The sequence below is a fragment of the Salmo salar genome, chromosome 20 (genome assembly GCF_965601325.2).
Source record: "Salmo salar chromosome 20, fSalSal1, whole genome shotgun sequence".
Classification (NCBI taxonomy): domain Eukaryota; kingdom Metazoa; phylum Chordata; class Actinopteri; order Salmoniformes; family Salmonidae; genus Salmo; species Salmo salar.
The window spans coordinates 45,668,398-45,688,641 of record NC_138310.1 but is presented as its reverse complement, the minus strand read 5'-3'; the positions used below and the strand labels follow the sequence as shown (position 1 = coordinate 45,688,641).

Genomic DNA, 20,244 nt, shown 5'->3' with positions numbered 1-20,244 from the left:
ATGCATGTACTATCGATCTCTAGTTGTGGTTACCACACAGCGCACTTGACTCACCTGTACATGAGTCTGTTGTGAAGACTAGGGTAGAGCTTGCTGGGTCATAGCCCACGTTGCCAGCTACGGGCAGCAGTCTGCCAGTCTGAGGGTGGAGGAAGAAGTCAGGGGGCACTGGCATACTGTGCCCGCTGGCCAGGAGCATGTGGGTGTGGGGTTTGGGTAGTATGAGACCTGTGATAGAGTCTGCATGGACTGCTCCACAGGCACGCACTGACCCGTCAGGGGCTGGAAGAAATGAAGTTGGAGAAGGATTTGATCCACCTCATAGGAAGCAATATGTCAAACGTTATAACAATATTTCAGTAAATCTGGCTTAAGTCTCTTACCACAGCCAATGTGTCTATGAAGCAAAATTAATCTGACTTGAGCGTAGACTGATTTACATTATATATTGGCCCTTTTGTCCCATTGACAAATACATAACATCTTTCTATCACAAGGTGGTGTCATTTCACTCGCTACAGCTTTGGAGTGAATGAAACACAAATCAGGGTGACTCCTGTGTGTAACTACTATTTATTTATCTTCATTCATATAAAATATGTATTTCTCTGAACTTCTCAAATTTAGCAGGGACAGATAATAGAGCCTAGAGTATAACCTATTATCTGTCGTATAACCTATTATCTGTCTAGGGACAGATAATAGATTCTAGAATGACTGTTTATTGCAGTCGTGTGCCTGTACTGTAAGATACTGTATCCGTTATTTAATGATTAAGCCTTCAGTTTCAAGCCTGGTGCAGTATGGTAAGAGGTCTCACCTATGATGTCCTCCTTGCTAAGGACTGAGCCAGTGTCAGGACACAGAAGCTTCGCCCCTGTTCCCTCTCCCAGGGTCGCCCATGCCCCCTGCCGCTGGCACTCCCCCGACACCTGCTCTGCCATCTCAGATGCCAGTGACGCCACCCTCTGAACAACACTGTATTAAAGATCATAGGGCACAGAGTTTTTTTCTGGTCAGGTCACATTGTCAGGCATTGGGAAAACGCAAGGTTCTAACTGTGTACCACAAAGCATAGCAAGGTCTATCTAACTTGGCTGTATAGCTCCTGTTTTCAAGAGCTGCTGTATTCCTGGTGGTTTTCATTTCTCCTTTGTTGTTAATTGATCATAATATAACTGCTGTTAAAGGCAAGGATAAACAAGCTCATCACCGAGCTAGGGACCCTGGGACTGAACCCCTCCCTTTGCAACTGGATCCTGTACTTCCTGGCGGGCCGGCCCCAGGTGGTAAGGGTAGGCAACAACACATCCTCCACGCTGACCCTCAACACGAGGGCCCCTCGGGTGTGTGCTTAGTCTCCTCCTGTACTCCCTGTTCTCCCACGACTGCATGGCTTCGCATGACTCAAACACCATCATCAAGTTTGCTGACGACACAGCGGTGGTAGGCCTGATCACCAACGGCGATGAGGTCAGAGACTTAGCAGTGTGGTGCCAGGACAACAACCTCTCCCTCAATGTCAGTAAGACCAATGAGCTGATTGTGGACTATAGGAGAAAAAGGGGGGGGCATGCCCCCATCCACATCGAAGGGGTTGTTGTGGAGCAAGTCAAGAGCTTCAAGTTCCTTGGCGTCCACATCATCACATACACCCACACAGTCGTGAAGAGGACACGGCAGCTCCTCTTCCCCCCCAGAAGGCTGAAAAGAATTGGCATGGGCCCTCAGATCCTCAAATGTCTACAGCTGCACCATCAAGAGCATCTTGAGTGGCTGCATCACCGCTTGGTATGGCAATTTCACCACATACCTCGTACTGCTGCTCATTGATCTGGTACTGGTACTCCGTATATATACAGTACCAGTCAAAAGTTTTCAACATTGTAGAATAATAGTGACGACATCAAAACTAGGAAATAACACATGGAAGGATTCATGTAGTAAACAACAGTTTTAAACAAATCAAAATATATTTTATATTTGAGATTCAACAAAGTAGTCACCTCTTGCCTTGATGACAGCTTTGCACACTCTTGGCATTCTCTCAACCATCTTCACTTGGAATGCTTTTCCAACAGTCTTGAAGGAGTTCCCACATATGCTGAGCACTTGTTGGTTGCTTTTCCTTCACTCTGCGGTCCAACTTATCCCAAACATTTCAATTGGGTGGAGGTCGGGTGATTGTGGAGGCCAGGTCATCTGATGCAGCACTCCATCACTCTCTTTCTTGGTAGAAATAGCCCTTACAAAGTCTCACAAGACACAGTGGTTGGATCCAAAAATCTCAAATTTGGACAAATTTCCACAGATCTAATGTCCATTACTTGTGTTTCTTGGCCCAAGCAAATCTCTTCTTCATATTGGTGTCCTTTAGTAGTGGTTTCTTTGCAGCAATTCGACCATGAAGGCCTGATTCATGCGGTCTTCTCTGAATAGTTGATGTTAAGATGTCTGTTACTTGAACTCAAGCATTTATTTGGCCTGCAATTTCTGAGGCTGGTAACTAATGAACTTATCCTCTAAAGCAGAGGTTACTCTGCATCTTCCTTCCTGTGGCTGTCCTCACGAGAGCCAGTTTCATCATAGCGCTTGATGGTTTTTGCGACTGCACTTGAAGAAACTTTCAAAGTTCTTGACATTTTCCACATTGACTGACCTTCATGTCTTAAAGTAATGATGGACTGTCGTTTCTCTTTGCTTCTTTGAGCTGTTCTTTCCATAATATGGACTTGGTCTTTTACCAAATAGGGCTATCTTCTGTATACCACCCATACCTTGTCACAACACAAATGATAGGCTCAAAAGCATTAAGAAGGAAAGAAATTCCACAAATGTACTTTTAACAAGACACACCTGTTAATTGAAACGCATTCCAGGTGACTACCTCATGAAGCTGGTTTAGAGAATGCCAAGAGTGAGCAAAGCTGTCATCAAGGCAAAGGGTGGCTACTTTGAAGAATCTCAAATATTAAAAATATTTAGATTTGTTTAACACTTTTTTAGTTACTACATGATTCCATTTGTGTTATTTCATAGTTTTAATGTCTTCACTATTATTCTACAATGTAGAAAATAGTTTTTTTTTTAAATAAGAAAAACCCTTGAATGAGTAGGTGTGTCCAAACTTTTGACTGGTACTGTCGCTCCATTGTTGTGTATTTCATTTTTGTTGGTTCCTCTTTTATTTGTAATATTATTTTTAAACTATGCATTATTGGGAAAGGTTCGTAAGCAAGTGTTTCACTGTAAAGTCTACATCAGTTATATTTGACATATGTGGTAATACAATTTGATTTGATTTGATGTGCTGCCCTCCAGGAGTCAAGCTTGACACCCCTGATCTTAATTAACAGACCAATGAGAGGTGAGTTATTTTTTTTTTTTAATCATTTACAAGCAATTTTTGGGTCTGTATTGAAACGTATCAATAACAGAACAGCAATGATCAAATTCTTAAAATACATTTACAGAACGTCTTATTTTCTTGCCTTTGGATCTGACTTGCATATCTTAGACCAACTTTTGCTGAACTTTAAATACAAATGTCATCTAAGTGTTTTGTTGACTGAATATTAACACATATTTTCATTCGAAGAGAAATGTGTTCACTCTTTCTGGCAATAATGTCACGTCCTGACCATAGAAAGCTGTTCTTTTCTATGGTAGAGTAGGTCAGGGCGTGACAGGGGGGTTTTCTAGTTTAGTTTTTCTATGTTATGTTCTAGTTTTGTATTTCTGTTGGGTTTGGTTTTTGGTTTGGGTTTGGTTTTTGGTTTGATCTCCAATTAGAGGCAGCTGGTCATCGTTGTCTCTAATTGGAGATCATACTTAAGTAGGTGTTTTTCCCACCTGGGTTTGTGGGAGATTGTTTCTGAGTTAGTGTATGTTTCACCTCTGCGTCACGGTTTGTTGTTTTTTTGTTCTTTAGTTTGTGTATGTATTGCATAGTTTCACAGTGAAAATAAAATGTGGAACGACACACACGCTGCACTTTGGTCCGCTCCTTCCTACGACAACCGTGACAGAATCTAACCACCACAATATGACCAAGCAGCGTGGTATGGACCAGTGGACTTTTGAGGAGATTAGGAGGAGTATATCCTGGACTTTGGAAGGAGTAGTGGCAGGAGACAAGAGCCTGCCAGGGAAGCAGGCGGAAGCAGCGAGGGAGGGACAGCTATGAAGTCGGGAAGGAAGGCCACAGAAACCCCAAGAAAATGTTAGGGCGGGGCACATGGAGCAGTCGGCGGAGCCGAGGAGGGAACCAGAGCCAATCCAGGAGAAGAGAGATATGGGAGAGTTGTTGAGTTGGTGGAGGATGCACAGATTTTTCCCAAAGGAACGTGGTTATCAGTTTGGTGCCACCTGAGTCAGCTCCCCGTACTCGCCCTGAGGTGCGTGTTACCAGTCTGGCGCCACCTGTGCCAGCCGCACGCATCAGGCCTCCGGCGACAGTTCCCAGTCCAGAGCTTCCGGCGACAGTTCCCAGTCCGGAGCTTCCGGCGACGTTTTGCAGTCCGGAACCTCCTGAGACGGCCCGCAGTCCGGAACCTCCTGAGACGGCCCGCAGTCCGGAACCTCCTGAGACGGCCCGCAGTCCGGAACCTCCTGAGACGGCCCGCAGTCCGGAACCTCCTGAGACGGCCCGCAGTCCGGGTCATTCGGCGACGATCCGGAGTCCGGTGACACAAAAGCGGAGGGATCAGCGGGCGGAGCGGGGATTATGCCCCGAACCGGAGCCGCCTCCTCTGCTGGAGGATCCGCGGGATGAGAAGGTTCTGAGTACTGCACCAGAGCAGCCATAGACATTTGTCACCCTCCCTTACCCTCCCAATTTTTTTGTGTGTTGGTGCATTCAGAGTCCGCACCTTTGGGGGAGGGGGGGGGGGGGGGGTACTGTCACGTCCTGACCATAGAAAGCTATTATTTTCTATGGTAGAGTAGGTCAGGGCGTGACAGGGGGGTTTTCTAGTTTAGTTTTTCTATGTTCTAGTTTTGTATTTCTATTTCTAGGTTTTGTTTGGGATGATCTCCAATTAGAGGCAGCTAGTCATCGTTGTCTCTAATTGGAGATCATACTTAAGCAGGTGTTTTTCCCACCTGGGTTTGTGGGAGATTGTTTCTGAGTTAGTGTATGTTTCACCTCTGCGTCACGTTTTTTTGTTGTTCTTTAGTTTATGTGTATGTATTGCATAGTTTCACAGTGAAAATAAAATGTGGAACGACACACACGCTGCACTTTGGTCCGCTCCTTCCTACGACAACCGTGACAAATAAGTAAATACTACTGCATTACACTACTAAATTCTAAATCACGCTATCAGTGTCATACCATGTACAATATAGGGAAATATCTAGACAATAGGGACACATGTTTTTTAGTTTTTTTTACAATATTGCAAACATGTATAGAATGAAGTTGGGTTACTTCTAAGTCATCATCTCCAACATTGTGACCTTCCATTTTACAGCTTTGCTTTGGTGTAGATTGAGGCCTGTACATTCATAGAAGTTGTATTCCTGCAATGCATTAACATTTCCTTATTTCTATTGTGGATTGTTTCTGTGTGCCAATGGAAAATCTACAAAACTATGCACTAACCAGGCTATGTATTGAATACATGGATTTGGATAGTGATGATACCAATGAATGAATCCTGCACACAATGTGCTTGTTTTTTTATTTTATGTGTATAAAATTGTTTGGTGAAATATGCATAAAAGGAGAGTAATTACCTATAATTATGCACCTTTGGATAGTTGTTCTTCCAATTTTGACCATCATGATTTAGTGACTACAAAGAAAATGTGTTAATCTACTGGAATTTTTAAAGAGACAGACTAACTTTCTCGATAAGTATGGTTGCGTTAATCTTTTTGCAGGCAGTCGTGGTCTTTTGATGAATTTATTAGCAATTTTGACAGTATAATATAGTTTTGATGAATGTATTTATGTTTTGAGTTTTGCAAAAGGACACCGCGTTCTGTGTTTTGTGGACTTTGTTTTGTAAAACGACAACATTGGTCCAAGACATGCTTGTACGGGATTGAGAAAAACTGTAACACTCTCATTAAAACCCCTGGCCAATTAAAAACAGCTGTAGTTCAAAGCTCTTTCCAGAACACACAGGCATGACAGGAAGAGACAGGGGACACAGATTCAGACATTACTGTTGTGGGTGTTCATCCCAGAGAGGGTGGTCAGTGTTGTCCACTGCTTGGCCCAGTAGCCTCACACATTCCCTGAGATGGGCCCCGAAGTTCCTGTGCACCGTCTGCTGGGCCATCAGCTCTGTCCTCAGGACCCCGAGCTGACTGTCCAAGAGATGTCTGAGCTGCTGGGCCAGGGACCTGCGTCGGATCACCTCCTGCTCCACCTGGTGATGTTTAGTGGGAGAGATGGAAGCAACAGTGGATGACAGTGGCACATGACAATGCCCTCTTATGGCAACAGGGGGATAGCATCTAGTATTGCAGTACTTTACTTACCACAATGTTAGTATAGAATGCAATGCATGTGAAACAATGAGACCTGGGTCAAATACAAGGTGCACTTGATTTAGCTTGATGTTTGCACTTCTGGGACTATTTCATTAGCTCCGTTGGTATTTGTACAGCGCAAGTAGCATGTGTTTGATTCAGGTCAGGGTAACACACACCTGCCTCCGCAGCCTCTCATAGCCCTCCTTGGTCTTCCCAACTGCAGACCAGCCCGGCTGTAGCTGGAGCCCCTTCAGCTTGCCCATCACCCCCTGATACAGGTCCTTCACCTGCAGACACACACACACACACACAGTAGAGCATAGCAAGTTTCTGTCTCCGAAACAGGGTTCACAAAGACTTGCAGGGTCCACGCTGCTCATATTACTGTACATCGTTATCGGTCCAGCTCCCCGGAGCAGTGTAATAATCTTAACCACTCTCCGATACTCTAACCACAAACAGGAAAGACCAATACGGTCAGGGTCGGCCCCAGGCATAAGCAAGATAAGTGATCGCTTAGGGCACCTTGGCACTAAGGGGCCCCAGACCCAAAAATAAATGTTCAACTTACTGTTGAGTTATAAAAACGGAATACACGAGGTGCAATTTGGTTGTGCATAAACATACATCCGTTTTTCTCTTATGTCAGTCACTGACAGTCACTCAATTGACCCATGTCAACAAAACATTTCTAGATTGGTAAATTAGTTTAGCCAGCTATCTAAACTTGTACTAATCATGGCCAAATTACCAACCAGGCATGCAGGGCACTTGCGCAGGGGCCCTGACCTCCAAAGGTCGCTGGTTCAAATACCCGAGACAACAAGGTGAAAAATGTGCTGATGTGCACTTGGGCAAGGCACTTAACCCTACATGGCATAACTCATGGAAAAATTTGTAGAATTGCACAAACATTTTTGTAGTTTTAAAGAATTATCTCCACTCTATGGCAAAATGTGTAGAATTGATGGAAATGAGCGATAAAACTGCATATTTTTCTCTCTGCCCCATAACAAAATGAGTAGAATTGCATAAAATATTTTATAAAATTGCTAAATCTTCTTCAACCCATGACAAAATCTGTGGAATTGCAGCAAACTTCTTTTAAAATGTCATTTTCTTCTCTCCAATTTTAAAAGTGGGGCCACTAAAATGTTTTGCCCATGAGGTGCTTAGGGCCCCAAAAAGGCTAGGACCGGCCCTGAATATGGTGAAAAACGGGTGTAACCCAAAAAAAACACAAGCATTCCAATATGTCATACAATATGAGAAGACTATACAATATGACATTGTCTCAATTTACTTGGACTTTACGTTTGGGATATTTGAGGCTTGGGAAGGTGAGAGTGAGAGGTTTGGTGCGAGGTTTGGCTTACCTATAGAAATACATGTACATACAGTATATGACAAATAGCTGTGAGTTTGTGAGATCATGTTGCTCAATCTATAAAAAAAATCTAATCCTATAGAGTTAGGCATTATAATACTATTGTTATTCCATTTCTGCAAGGTTATACCTCTCCTCTGAGCTGGCTCAGTCTAGCGGTGACAGACACACTGTGTTTTAGTAGGATGCTGTAGAAGGTGTTAGTGCTGAAGGCCTCCAGGTCCACCTGATGCTCATAGTCCCAGAACTCATCTGCCTCCAAGTCCAGGGCTACCACAGAATTAAATAGAACACAGAATGTATAGCATGAAGTATGCACTTGCAAACCAAGGGCTGTGGATTCGATTCCCGCTGACGCCACCCATATGTAAGTGGCTTTGGATAAAAGCATTTGCTAAATCCCACTGGGAACAGACGTCAAGTCAACGTCTATTCCACGTTGGTTTAATGTGGAAACAATGTTGATTCAACCAGTGTGTGCCCAATGGGATGGCATATATATATATATACATATTCAACAAGGGAGGTTATCCTGAATAGGTATTTTGTTTTATTAGCTTATCACTTAAGCCAAATCCTAACTTGAGATCCATGCTCTTAACTCAAATTTAGTCTCAAATTGATATTCATGAATGATATACATGAAAGTCAGAGTTACGTGCACAGATCTCCAGTTAGGATTTGGCCCACTGTAACTAACTGATATCTGTATTCAGAGGCATGTGTTCATGAGTGTCAAAGGAAGCCAGGCTTTAGTGTATCATACTTTTCCTTTTCCTTTCACATGACTGGGCTGGGGCGCAGCCAATGGGTGGACCTGTGAGAGCATAGGCCCACCCACTTGGGAACCAGGCTCACCTCACTGGGGAGCCAGACCCAGCCAATTGGAATGAGTTTTTCCCCACAAAAGGGCTTTATTACAGACAGAAATACTCCTCAGCCCCCCCCCCCCCCCCTCCCCCCCCCGCGAGGGAAGCCATTGAACTCAAGGGAAGCCAGCGAGCATTTGGCCTCCCTTGATAAAATAAAGTATAAAATAATAGCTAAACTGACTGACCTCAACTGTGAACGGTCCTGGCACACCAAAAAAAGGGTCAAGGGAAGCCAGCTTGGATTTGGCTTCACACAATTCACATTACATCGAGAGCAAAACATCAAAATACAGAAAAAAATAGAATTGTTGCATCTCACTGTGTTGTTGTCCTCTGGAGGCTAGCTAACTAGCTAAAACTGTCCCTTTCATAACTTAGGGATTTGGACTTGTGGGTTTTACTTAATTCTCCGTACTAGCCAATGATTTTAATGGTGATTCTGATCCAACCATAAAGTCATCCTTTGTGCCCCTGGCCTGAGAGGATAGAAGTTCAATATGTAGCTAGTTGTAGTACGCTAATGTTATCAAGCTAACGTTGCCCATGAAAGGAAGTTAGGCTAGCGAGCAAGCATTTTAGCCAGGTAGCCTAGGATAACAAAAACTAAAAGCGTATTGTATGACCGAGTTAGACTGTTTCGTCTCATGGAAGAGAGGGGGATGGCATTGGCGTTTCTCTACAAACTGGGTGAGTCAACATGTTTTTTTCCTACTTGCACGCATACACAGAGAAATCAGAACCATGGACAGCCAAATCATATTTAGCTTATGTTGATTGGACTAAATTGTTTTTGGTATCTTCTAGTTGTCACTGTATTAGACTAAGCGTAGGTGATTTCATGATGTTGAAATTTTGAAGGTGAAATGGTGTTGGAATAGTGGAGGCAGCTCCTGTTTTCTTTGCGACAACTCTGTTGTTCTAAATCAATATTGTTTAGTGGTCCGAAAATGTCGGAAACATTAACTTGCCTGACTATGCTGTAGGTCATGTAACTGTTTGTTACATGTAATATGCTTTGTGGACAGAGGTTGCTCTCCAGTTTTGTGATGAAACAAATGTGTGGTTGAATTTATTCTGCCACTGTCTCTTCTTAGTGTCTCGGCCTTAGGCCTATATATCACGGTAGCAAGCCATAAGAACTACCTACCTATCTTTCCGATTTAGTCCTGCCGTACATACCTACACGTACGCTACGGTCACAAGACGCAGGCCTCCTTATTGTCCCTAGAATTTCTAAGCAAACAGCAGGAGGCAGGGCTTTCTCATATAGAGCTCCATTTTTATGGAATGGTCTGCCTATCCATGTGAGAGACGTAGACTCGGTCCTAACCTTTAAGTCTTTATTGAAGACTCATCTCTTCACAGTAGGTCCTATGATTGGGTGTAGTCTGGCCCAGGAGTGTGAAGGTGAACGGAAAGGCACTGGAGCAACGAACCGCCCTTGCTGTCTCTGCCTGGCCGGATCCCCTCTCTCCACTGGGATTCTCTGCCTCAAACCCTATTACAGGGGCTGAGTCACTGGCTTACTGGTGCTCTTCCATGCCATACCTAGGAGGGGTGCGTCACTTGAGTGGGTTGAGTCACTGATGTGATCTTCCTGTCCGGGTTGGCGCCCCCCTTGGGTTGTGCCGTGGGGGAGATCTTCGTGGGCTATACTAGGCCTTGTCTCAGGATGGTAAGTTGGTGGTTGAAGATATCCCTCTAGTGGTGTGGGGGCTGTGCTTTGGCAAAGTGGGTGGGGTTATATCCTGCCTGTTTGGCCCTGTCCGGTGGTATCGTCGGACGGGGCCAGAGTGTCTCACGACCCCTCCTGCCTCAGCCTCCAGTATTTATGCGGCTATAGTTTATGTGTCGGGGGGCTAGGGTCAGTCTGTTATATCTGGAGTATTTCTCCTGTCTTATCTGGTGTCCTGTGTGAATTTAAGTATGCTCTGTCTAATTCTCTCTCTTTTTCTCTCTCTCTCGGAGGACCTGAGCCCTAGGACCATGCCTGAGGCCTACCTGGCTTGATGACTCCTTGCGGTCCCCAGTCCACCTGGTCGTGCTGTTACTCCAGTTTCAACTGTTCTGCCTGCGGCTATGGAACTCTGACCTGTTCACCGGATATGCTACCTGTCCAAGACCTGCTGTTTTCAACTCTCTAGAGACAGCAGGAGCGGTAGAGATACTCTGAATGATCGGCTATGAAAAGCCAACTGACATTTACTCCTGAGGTGCTGACCTGTTGCACCCTCTACAACCACTGTGATTATTATTATTTGACCCTGCTCGTCATCTATGAACATTTGAACATCTTGGCCATGTTCTGTTATAATCTCCACCCGGCATAGCCAGAAGAGGACTGGCCACCCCTCATAGCCTGGTTCCTCTCTAGGTTTCTTCCTATGTTCTGGCCTTTCTAGGGAGTTTTTCCTAGCCGCCGTGCTTCTACACCTGCATTGCTTGCTGTTTGGGGTTTTAGGCTGGGTTTCTGTACAGCACTTTGTGACATCAGCTGATGTAAGAAGGGCTTTATAAATAAATTGGATTGATTGGTTGATTGAACTAACAGGTTATACAGCAAACAATACGATTATCGCAACACATAGGTTGTAATATGGATTTTTTCTGGCTTGTCTTCCCCAGTGATTTTACCCACACTACTGGTATTGCTGTAACATTGTGTCCCTATTGTACTGTCTTGCACAGATTGTCCTGTCTATGATGTCATTGGTTCACATAAAACATGTTTTCCATTCTATATTATGCTGAATCGGCTACTGAGCATATTTTTCTGTATATTGGTCTTGTTCTTACACCACTGCAGTGATTTCGTTGCAATGTAAATTGAAAAAATATAAATTGTCAAAATATAAATATAACAAATCTAAGCGTATTTGGGCTGATTTTCCAACTTGATCAAGATTGTTTCAGTTGTAGTATGTGTGGCTGTTGATATTGCGTGAGCATGCACGTGAATGGGGGTATTTTGCAAGCACCACACCAGTGTGATTGGTTGTAGCTTTTGGGTGTCTAAGGGTCAGTCTCCCTATTGTGTAAACAGGGTTGTGTAAGGTAGTAAAGGGTACAGGTGTGAGCTGTTATACTATGGTCCGGTCCCTGGGAATGTTGTATAATAAGGTGTTTGGGTAGCTTGCTTGCCTATGGGCTATGGTGGGTGAAGAGTGAGTGGGAACGAGGAGGATATATTATACTGTACCGGGTTGTACAGAGGCCTCTGTCATCCTGGCCTGGAGGTTTCTGTGGTACTTCTTTAATGTCGTCACCCTGGAACCCTTTGATGAGTAGTCTTCCATGGGGTACTGGATCTGGAGTATACGGTACTGGGCTCTGGTGGCCACTTTCTCTGGCCAGCCATACTCCCGAAACAAGATCTACACATGGGAGTACAAATCTGTCTGACTTCTGTGTAAAAACAGAATTGTGTGTACAATGTGTATGACCTTTGCTCCACTAGAATCTAAAAGGTAGTCAACAGCAGCCCGAGAGGCTTGCAGGAAGTCAAAACAAAAAAGGAAGTGAATTTGTCACCTGCTACAGAATCATAGTGTTCACAGAATGTCATCAATACAATAAAGCAGTGAATACTCAGTGTCCTTGTACCTCCATTCTGGCTGCAATCAACAGATATGAGAATAATCCATAACATTCAGTATCAAGGTCTAGTGACCATCAACCCACACCTTGAGTGTCACAAATAGAACACTGAAAAATCATGTGCAATACAGAAAGGAAAGATACACTGGTGGAAAAGGTTCCCAAATGTCATACCTGAGTAAAAGTAAAGATACCTTAATAGAAAATTTCTCAAGTTAAAGTGAAAGTCATCTATTAAAAGAATACTTCAAATTGCTTATATTAAGCAATCCAGACGGCACAAGTTTCTTGTTTTTATTTTATTTTATGGATAGCCAGGGGCACACTACAACAGGCAGACATAATTTACTAACAAAGCATTTGTGTTTAGTGAGTTCACCAGATCAGAGGCAGTAGGGATGACTAAGGATGTTCTCTTGATAAGTGCGTGAATTTGGCCATTTTCCTGTCCTACTAAACAGAACTTTTGGGTGTCAGGGAAAATGTATGGAATAAAAAGTACATTATTTTCATTAGGAATGTAGTGAAGTAAAAGTAAAAGTTGTCAAAAATATAAAAGTACAGATACCCCCCAAAAAACAACTTAAGTAGTACTTTAAAGTATTTTTACTTAAGTACTTTCCACCACTGCCCCACAGCAACCATTTTTACTATGTTAGCCCACACAGCCACACAGATGCACTTTCATGCTTGGTTTAGGACTGCATATACTGTATAAGCTTATAGAGTCTCTAACTGATGTATAGAACAGTATTAAAATGATCAGTTTTGGCTTAGATGCAAGCATCATGAAAGCTATAACACAATACATTAATCTGACTTTGTGAAAATCCGTTTTTTGAACCTGACTTGCTTACCACTTTTCTTTCTTTTTTTATTCCTAAATATTTGGTCACATGATTCATTTTATGTATAGTTTCCTAGAAAGAGGGGGTGACTCAACTAACCCTTTGGCTCGACTGACCCCAATCTCCACTACGTTCTTAACTGTTACACATATGCATTTTCTAAACTGAAATTTCTCCATTATACTTGCCAATAATGTTTATGGACGTGTGTGTGTGCTTGCAATCAAGGCATGCCTGTGAGGACGCATGTGTGTGTGCCTGTCAACGCCAAGAAGTGCTCTCACCAGCAGCGTCACACACAGGCTGAGGATGACCACAGCACCAAGCAGCAGTCCTCCTGTCACCAACCAGTCAGGGCGTAGAATCAGGTGTCGTCTCTTGGCGATGCCCATCCTTGTCAGATGATGGGGGACAGTGGGGAAGAATGGTCCAGCCTCATAGCACTGTCCACCTGCTGGCATTACCCTCACATACTGTAAGAGGAGCACGTGAGCATATTGGCTTTAGATATTGGGAAAGTTTATGGATTTCACTTTTATCAGTTTAAAGTTACTCCATAACACAATTTTTTTAAATGAAGAGGAGCAGGGCATTACTATAGAACGATTGCATCTTTCGCCCATTTTGTTCATTAGGTAAGAACCTCTAAGGCCCTGTACAAACAAACAGGGTAATACCATGTGTTTGTATTGATGGTCACTGAGTTTGAAGGCGTACACCCCAGGTTGAGTGAAGACCAAGGAGAAGAGTGTCGGTGGAGTCCTGGCCAGTGTCAGGTCCTCAGCCAGCAGCCTCAGAGAACCCCAGTCAAAGTCACGGTTGGTATTGTACAGGTTCTCTCTGGACAACAAGACAGGAAGCTTGAAGCTCAGTAGTAAAAAAGGATAAAGAAAATGCTGCTCATAGAAAGATACCCACGCAAAGGCCAAAATAATTGTTGCAGATGGTGGCTTTTCCATACTGCACTTTCAGAAGTGCATTGGATTTGCAACGGCACCCTGTCCCAGATGAAGAGGTTTGACATTTTATAAAAAATCTTCAAGTCCTATGCAAATAAAAAACACATTTCTGAGAGCGAAGTGTAGAAAATCCACTATCAGGAGCAGTTTGATTGACTTACACATCATACTGAGGGTAGTGTTGTCTGGTGACAGTGAAGAGCAGTGTGTCTCCTTGGTGTAGACATGCAGTAGGGTTCAGAATTCCCACAGAGCTGGAGTTCATGGTTCCTCCCCAGATGGTCGATCTGCTGGACCAATCAGACCCAGCCCCTCCTTCCTCTCTGACACCAGAGTCACCTGGTAGAAAATAGTCATGGAGGGATGGATGGATGGTTGAATTAATTAATGAACAAATTAACAAACGAACAAAGAAACAAACGGAGGAATGGATAGATGGATGGATGGATGGATGAATGAATGAATCACAGAGATAATATTTTATCAGTAAGTGTGTTGGGACAGTAAAATTAGGATAACATGTACAGTGCCATGAAAAGGTATTTGCCCCCTTTCTGATTTTCTCTTATTTTGCATATTTCTTTATACTGAATGTTATCAGATCTTCAACCAAAACCTAATATTAGATAAAGGGAACCTGACTTTACAAATAACAAAAACGATGCCTGGCAAAAACCAATCACTGCATTCTACAGTAAGAACCTTATACCAATGGTCAAGCATGGTGGTGGTAGTGTGATGGTTTGGGGAGGCTTTACTGCCTCAGGACCTGGATGACTTGTTTTAATAGAAGGAACCATGAATTCTGCACCAGAGAAATCTACAGGAGAATGTCAGGCCATCCATCTGTGAGCTGAAGCTGAAATGTAGCTGGGTCATGCAGCAAGACAATGATCCCAAAACACACAATCAAGTCTACATGAAAATGGCTAAAAAGCAGCAAATTTGAAGTTTAGGAATGACCTAGTCAAAGTCCAGACTTAATCCCAATTGAGATGTTGTGACTTGAAACGAGCAGTTCATGCTTGAAAACCCACAAATGTCACTAAGTTAAAGCAGCATTGCCTGGAGAAGTGTGCCAAAATTCCTCCACAGCGATGTGAGAGACTGATCAACAACTACAGGAAGCGTTTGGTTGGAGTCACTGCAGCTATAGGTGACACAACCAATTATTGAGTGTAAGGGGTCAATTACTTTTTCAAACCAGGGCATTGTGTGTTGCATAACTTTGTTTATGAAATAAATCAAATAAGTATATAATTGTCGTGTTATTTGTTGACTCAGGTTCCCTTTATCTAATATTAGGTTTTGGTTGAAGATCTGACAATATTCATTATAAAAAATATGCAAAAGTAGGGAAAATTTTTTTTGACAGCACTGTAGGTTTTGTATCATTCTCTGATGATAGGGTAACCTGTAGAGATGTGCATTCCCATGCTTTTCTCTGGAAATAACTTCTGAATCGCCGCTGGGACGTCATTGAGGAGACCAAGGAACCCTGCATCTTTAAAAAAGCAGACACACAAAGACAGTCATTGTTATTATTGGTCCTACCGTGTATTAAGGACCTATTTTAACTGGGCCCACTCTGTATCCGAGGAGCTCACCATTTGTCTGCACTGTGTACACAGGATGGGAGACATTGTGGCGACCATCACACTGCAAGGTCCCCTGGGAGTCCCAGCGTTTGAACACGGTCTCCAGCAGCACACTCCCGGAGACGCTCACCTGTTAGAGAAAACACAGGGCCGTTTACTGATAACTATGTCAGGTTGTTACTCTATATGGCTGTCTATGATGTCCAAGCATATGATATCCAAGTATGTGATTTCCAAGTATGTGATTTCCAAGTTTATTCAGTGCATCCTCTGTCCATTGTCTGTGATTGTACAAGCTACGTTTTAACCCAAGCTAGTGTACTGTATACCCATCAATTTTTCATTAAAATGGTGCTATGGATGTTGATTAGAGTTAAGAGGACAGGATCAAGTGTTTGTAATTGAAGAGTTTCATTCCAAAATGCTATATATCCATGTTCAGAAATGTTGGTAAATTTGCTTTTATTGTTTAAAGAAATTATGAAAGAGATTAGTGTGTTTTTTCACTATCTAATCATTGCATGGGGTTGTTCAACGACAGACATCGCTTGATGGTTGAATTTCAGAGAGACAAATAATCGTACGTACGTACGTACGTACGTGCGTGCGTGCGTGCGTGTGTGTGTGTGTGTGTGTGTGTCAAATCCACGTTTTTATTGGTTGCATACGTGTGTGTGTGTGTGTGTGTGTGTGTGTGTGTGTGTGTGTGTGTGTGTGTGTGTGTGTGTGTGTGTGTGTGTGTGTGTGTGTGGTGCGTTGTGTGAGTATGTGCGCATAATGTGTCTGCCATGCAACTCTTTCCAACACATGCTCAAGTCATCATGGCTTACCTGGCCTTCAGAGTTGCTATATACCAGCTGCAAGTCTACAGCAGCACACACTAAATGCAGTGCCAGCTTTGGCCTGCTCCTACACCAGCCCCCACACACAGCTCTCTCTGGGGGTTCCCTGCACAGACACAGGCCCAGAGCTCCATCAAAGCCCTGGTAGTCCCCTGGAGAGAGACACACCTGGGAGAGGAAGAGAGGAACACTTGGGATCTGTTGACCTACAGACTAAAGGAAAAGGCTGGGACTGAGCGGCAGCCAGTCAAGGGAAAAAGGTTACACATTAAGTTGGACTCAATTATGTATATAAACCTTGGATTGATGATGCTATATATGGGCCAATGACATGATAATAGAATAAACGTGCCAAAAAAACTAATGTAGACATTAATAAATGCATTTCGATGGTTTCCAAAATATTTTTTACAATGGTGGGGGAGTGTGAAGATGGAGGTGCGGTGGCTTCAAAACAGTGCCCCCTGTCAGTCATGTAGTGCAGGGGTTCCTAAACTTTTTCACTCAGGCCCCTCTTCTAGCATTGGGGAACATCCCACGCCCCCACTGCGCACGTGTACATGTGCCACATTTATTTCTATGGGCACAAGCACTGTTCACACCCTCTTGTTGGTGGAGAGAACATTTTGCAGGTTTAAAGCTTATTTTCTTGCAATTCTAGATATTTTGCCTATGTCTAATGTGTATTCATGTGATATGAGTGTCTCAAGCATTACAACACAATCTATGGGGGGAAAAAACTAGCTAAAAATTGTTAGCTGACAATGGCTAGTTGATCTGGACATTTCTGACAAGTTATAAATAGCTCTCTAAGATACAGTATGCAACGACTGACAAGGAAAACAGATCATGCACTACAGCATTTCAAAATTGCATCTTGTGCATTCTACTATTACAACTTTCAAGAGTAAGTTGAAAGCTGGACTGATTTCCTTAAAAAAATCTATTTAAACTCGCGACCGCGAGCCCCACAGTTTGGGATCCACGGATCTATTGTATAAATAAATGATTGGTTGGACTAGTACAGAGTAGACACCCATGTTGCCACAGTTCCATCTGTACATTGTCTATGATTGTACACAGAATAGAATGTAACAATGGAAACAGTTTCCACGGTTTTTGTATGCATGTCTTGGTAAAGCAAATCGCGTTATTAAAAAAGTACTATCAACACACCTGTACTGCACAAAGTACTTTGTTCAATGAACTACAATACGTTGTTCAATTAACCATTGACACAGAATGTAGAGTGTCTGTGTGTGTGTGTGTGTGTGTGTGTGTGTGTGTGTGTGTGTGTGTGTGTGTGTGTGTGTGTGTGTGTGTGTGTGTGTGTGTGTGTGTGTGTGTGTGTGTGTGTAGGGTGTGTGTGTGTGTGTGTGTGTGTGTGTGTGTGTGTGTGGGTGTGTGTGTGTGTGTGTGTGTGTGTGTGTGTGTGTGTGTGTGTGTGTGTGTGTGTGTGTGTGTAGGGTGTGTGTGTGCATGCATGGGTGAGTTATCTTCTCCTAACCTGCTGGGTACAGTGCTGTGCCCACTGCTGCCTGTCCAGACAGGTTCCATGTTGTGTCCTCGCTCTCCCATCTCTACAAATATCATACACACTGTGCAAACAAGTGTCCCCTTGGCCCATGAGGCGGTACCCTAGGGCACAGGGGCACTGCCCATCACTGGCCTAAATTGGCACATGCACACACCCACACACACCCACACACAAACATCACACCAACACACACACACACACAAACACAAATACCAACACATACACACAAACACACACATGCACACAAATAGACATTAGACCTTTTGCAAAACTCGTTTGACTCGAAGCACACACACTGGACTCTCCCCACGCACTTGTTTACGAAGCATGTGACAAATACAATTGGATTTTGATTTGATTTGACATTAAAACGCTTAGATCAACACCCAATACCTGGAAGTCATTCAGAGTATCTAGTCATTTCCCCTTTGAACATGAGCTGCTGAGTGGAAGGCTCAACAGTCACTGGGTGACTGACACGGACGGAAATTAGACTCCGGCTATGTTGAAACTTGATATGAAACATTCTGAGCCGCGGGCTACAGATTGAACCCATGAACCAAGTGGATATACTGTATATTGTGTTAACTGTTCTTGCATGCAACCTGTGTGCCTGATACTACAGAAGACTGACAGGACAGAGTCATTGATACACAATACAAATCATAAAAGAAGGGCTTTGCACCCACACACACACACACACACACACACACACACACACACACACACACACACACACACACATACGTAAACACACACACACAGACACATACGTAAACACACACACACAGACACACACCTGGAAGGTTTGCCCTTCTCCAAGACACACACATCTGTCCTGGCCAGGTAGGGGCTGCTCTGCCCAGGCTCCACAGGGTATGCCGGAGGTCAGAGCAGGTCGTGGACAGTAGTGGTTGGTTGGGCAGCTGAGACAGCTGTCCATGGAACTAGCACCAACCGTCGGCCCAAACGTACCCTTCGGACATGGCACTGATGTGGGACTTCCCACCGGACAATAGTATCCTGTTTGAATAAATAGAGTTTTACCACAAAATGGTAGTGGTAGTGTACCACCAAGGGTTTCCATGTGCTGTCACAAGGTGACATAGTCAGGTTTTGTCTCTCATGCCACACACAGCTAAAACACAGTAGCCTCACAATAGGATCATAATTATTCTCAGGTCTATATAAGCATGCAGAGACATACAGTGTGTCTACCTTGTTCACAAAATGGCCTCTCCATCTCCCTGGTTTCCACAGTTCTGTTGTGGCCATAGACAGTGTGCTCCTCCACAAAGACGTACAGGCACCAAAGCAGCAGGGTTGGCCACCTGCAGACTCCTGGCCCTAACTTCCTTAGCATCATCCCGGTGCTGGACGATCCTGCTACTGCTGTCCCAGACTCAGTGGGGGACTGGAGACCAGCACTTTCCCTGGCCTACTGAATAATTGATGGGGCCTGAGAGGTAGGGTAACATGGGAGGCTGGTGGGTTGAAAATGGCAACCCTATGCGTCCAGGTCAGATTACAGGCTTTGTCCACATCAATCCTACCATGGAACTGATATTGAATTGATAGTGATTTGGCTCTCGTCACATCATCACAACTTTGCTTTACGGTTCATTGCAATTCTCCCAAAATTCTAGAAATGTACTATTTATTTGAATTGGATGTTTAGAATTAGCAAATTGTTTTTCAGATGGTTTCTGTTTGCCGTTTTGCCTAGGTCAAAGAGTGGTCGTGAGAAATGAATACTTTGTTTTGCTGCTTATCCAATCAAACTTTGTCCTGTGTACTGAAAGGCTGCCAGTTTGTGTTCAAAATCCAAGGTAACATCTTCACCCTTTGCTTCCTCAAGATAACGGGCCTGTCCTGGCTTTCATCAAGTGGTACACATACGCATACACATGTACTAAATCAATACCACATACCAAGTAAATATCAATGAAAAAAAGTAGCAGTTTGAATATAGGTCAACCACCTAGAAACCACAATACAAAACTAAAGTGTATAATGCAAAGCTCTGTGTGTGTGTGTGTGTGTGTGTGTGTGTGTGTGTGTGTGTGTGCTGTGTGTGTGTGTGTGTGTGTGTGTGTGTGTGTGTGTGTGTGTGTGTGT

At 43.6% G+C, this 20,244-nt stretch overlaps 1 protein-coding gene across 1 annotated transcript in view; it reads right to left on the bottom strand.

Moving 5' to 3' along the window:
• Nucleotides 1-19,489, bottom strand: part of LOC123729204 (uncharacterized) — a 46,278-nt gene extending 26,789 nt beyond the window's left edge. Inside the window, exons 1-14 of the mRNA XM_082966089.1 lie at nucleotides 19,345-19,489; nucleotides 18,926-19,149; nucleotides 18,097-18,258; nucleotides 16,578-16,757; nucleotides 15,757-15,877; nucleotides 14,311-14,713; nucleotides 13,868-14,030; nucleotides 13,475-13,663; nucleotides 11,945-12,119; nucleotides 8,004-8,143; nucleotides 6,663-6,773; nucleotides 6,175-6,380; nucleotides 821-978; nucleotides 55-282 (exon numbers count right to left, since the gene is read on the bottom strand). Coding sequence (XP_082822215.1) covers nucleotides 55-282; nucleotides 821-978; nucleotides 6,175-6,380; nucleotides 6,663-6,773; nucleotides 8,004-8,143; nucleotides 11,945-12,119; nucleotides 13,475-13,663; nucleotides 13,868-14,030; nucleotides 14,311-14,713; nucleotides 15,757-15,877; nucleotides 16,578-16,757; nucleotides 18,097-18,258; nucleotides 18,926-19,149; nucleotides 19,345-19,489 — 2,605 coding nt within the window. The remainder of the gene's footprint in view (nucleotides 1-54; nucleotides 283-820; nucleotides 979-6,174; nucleotides 6,381-6,662; nucleotides 6,774-8,003; nucleotides 8,144-11,944; nucleotides 12,120-13,474; nucleotides 13,664-13,867; nucleotides 14,031-14,310; nucleotides 14,714-15,756; nucleotides 15,878-16,577; nucleotides 16,758-18,096; nucleotides 18,259-18,925; nucleotides 19,150-19,344) is intronic.
• Nucleotides 19,490-20,244: the final 755 nt, after the last annotated feature.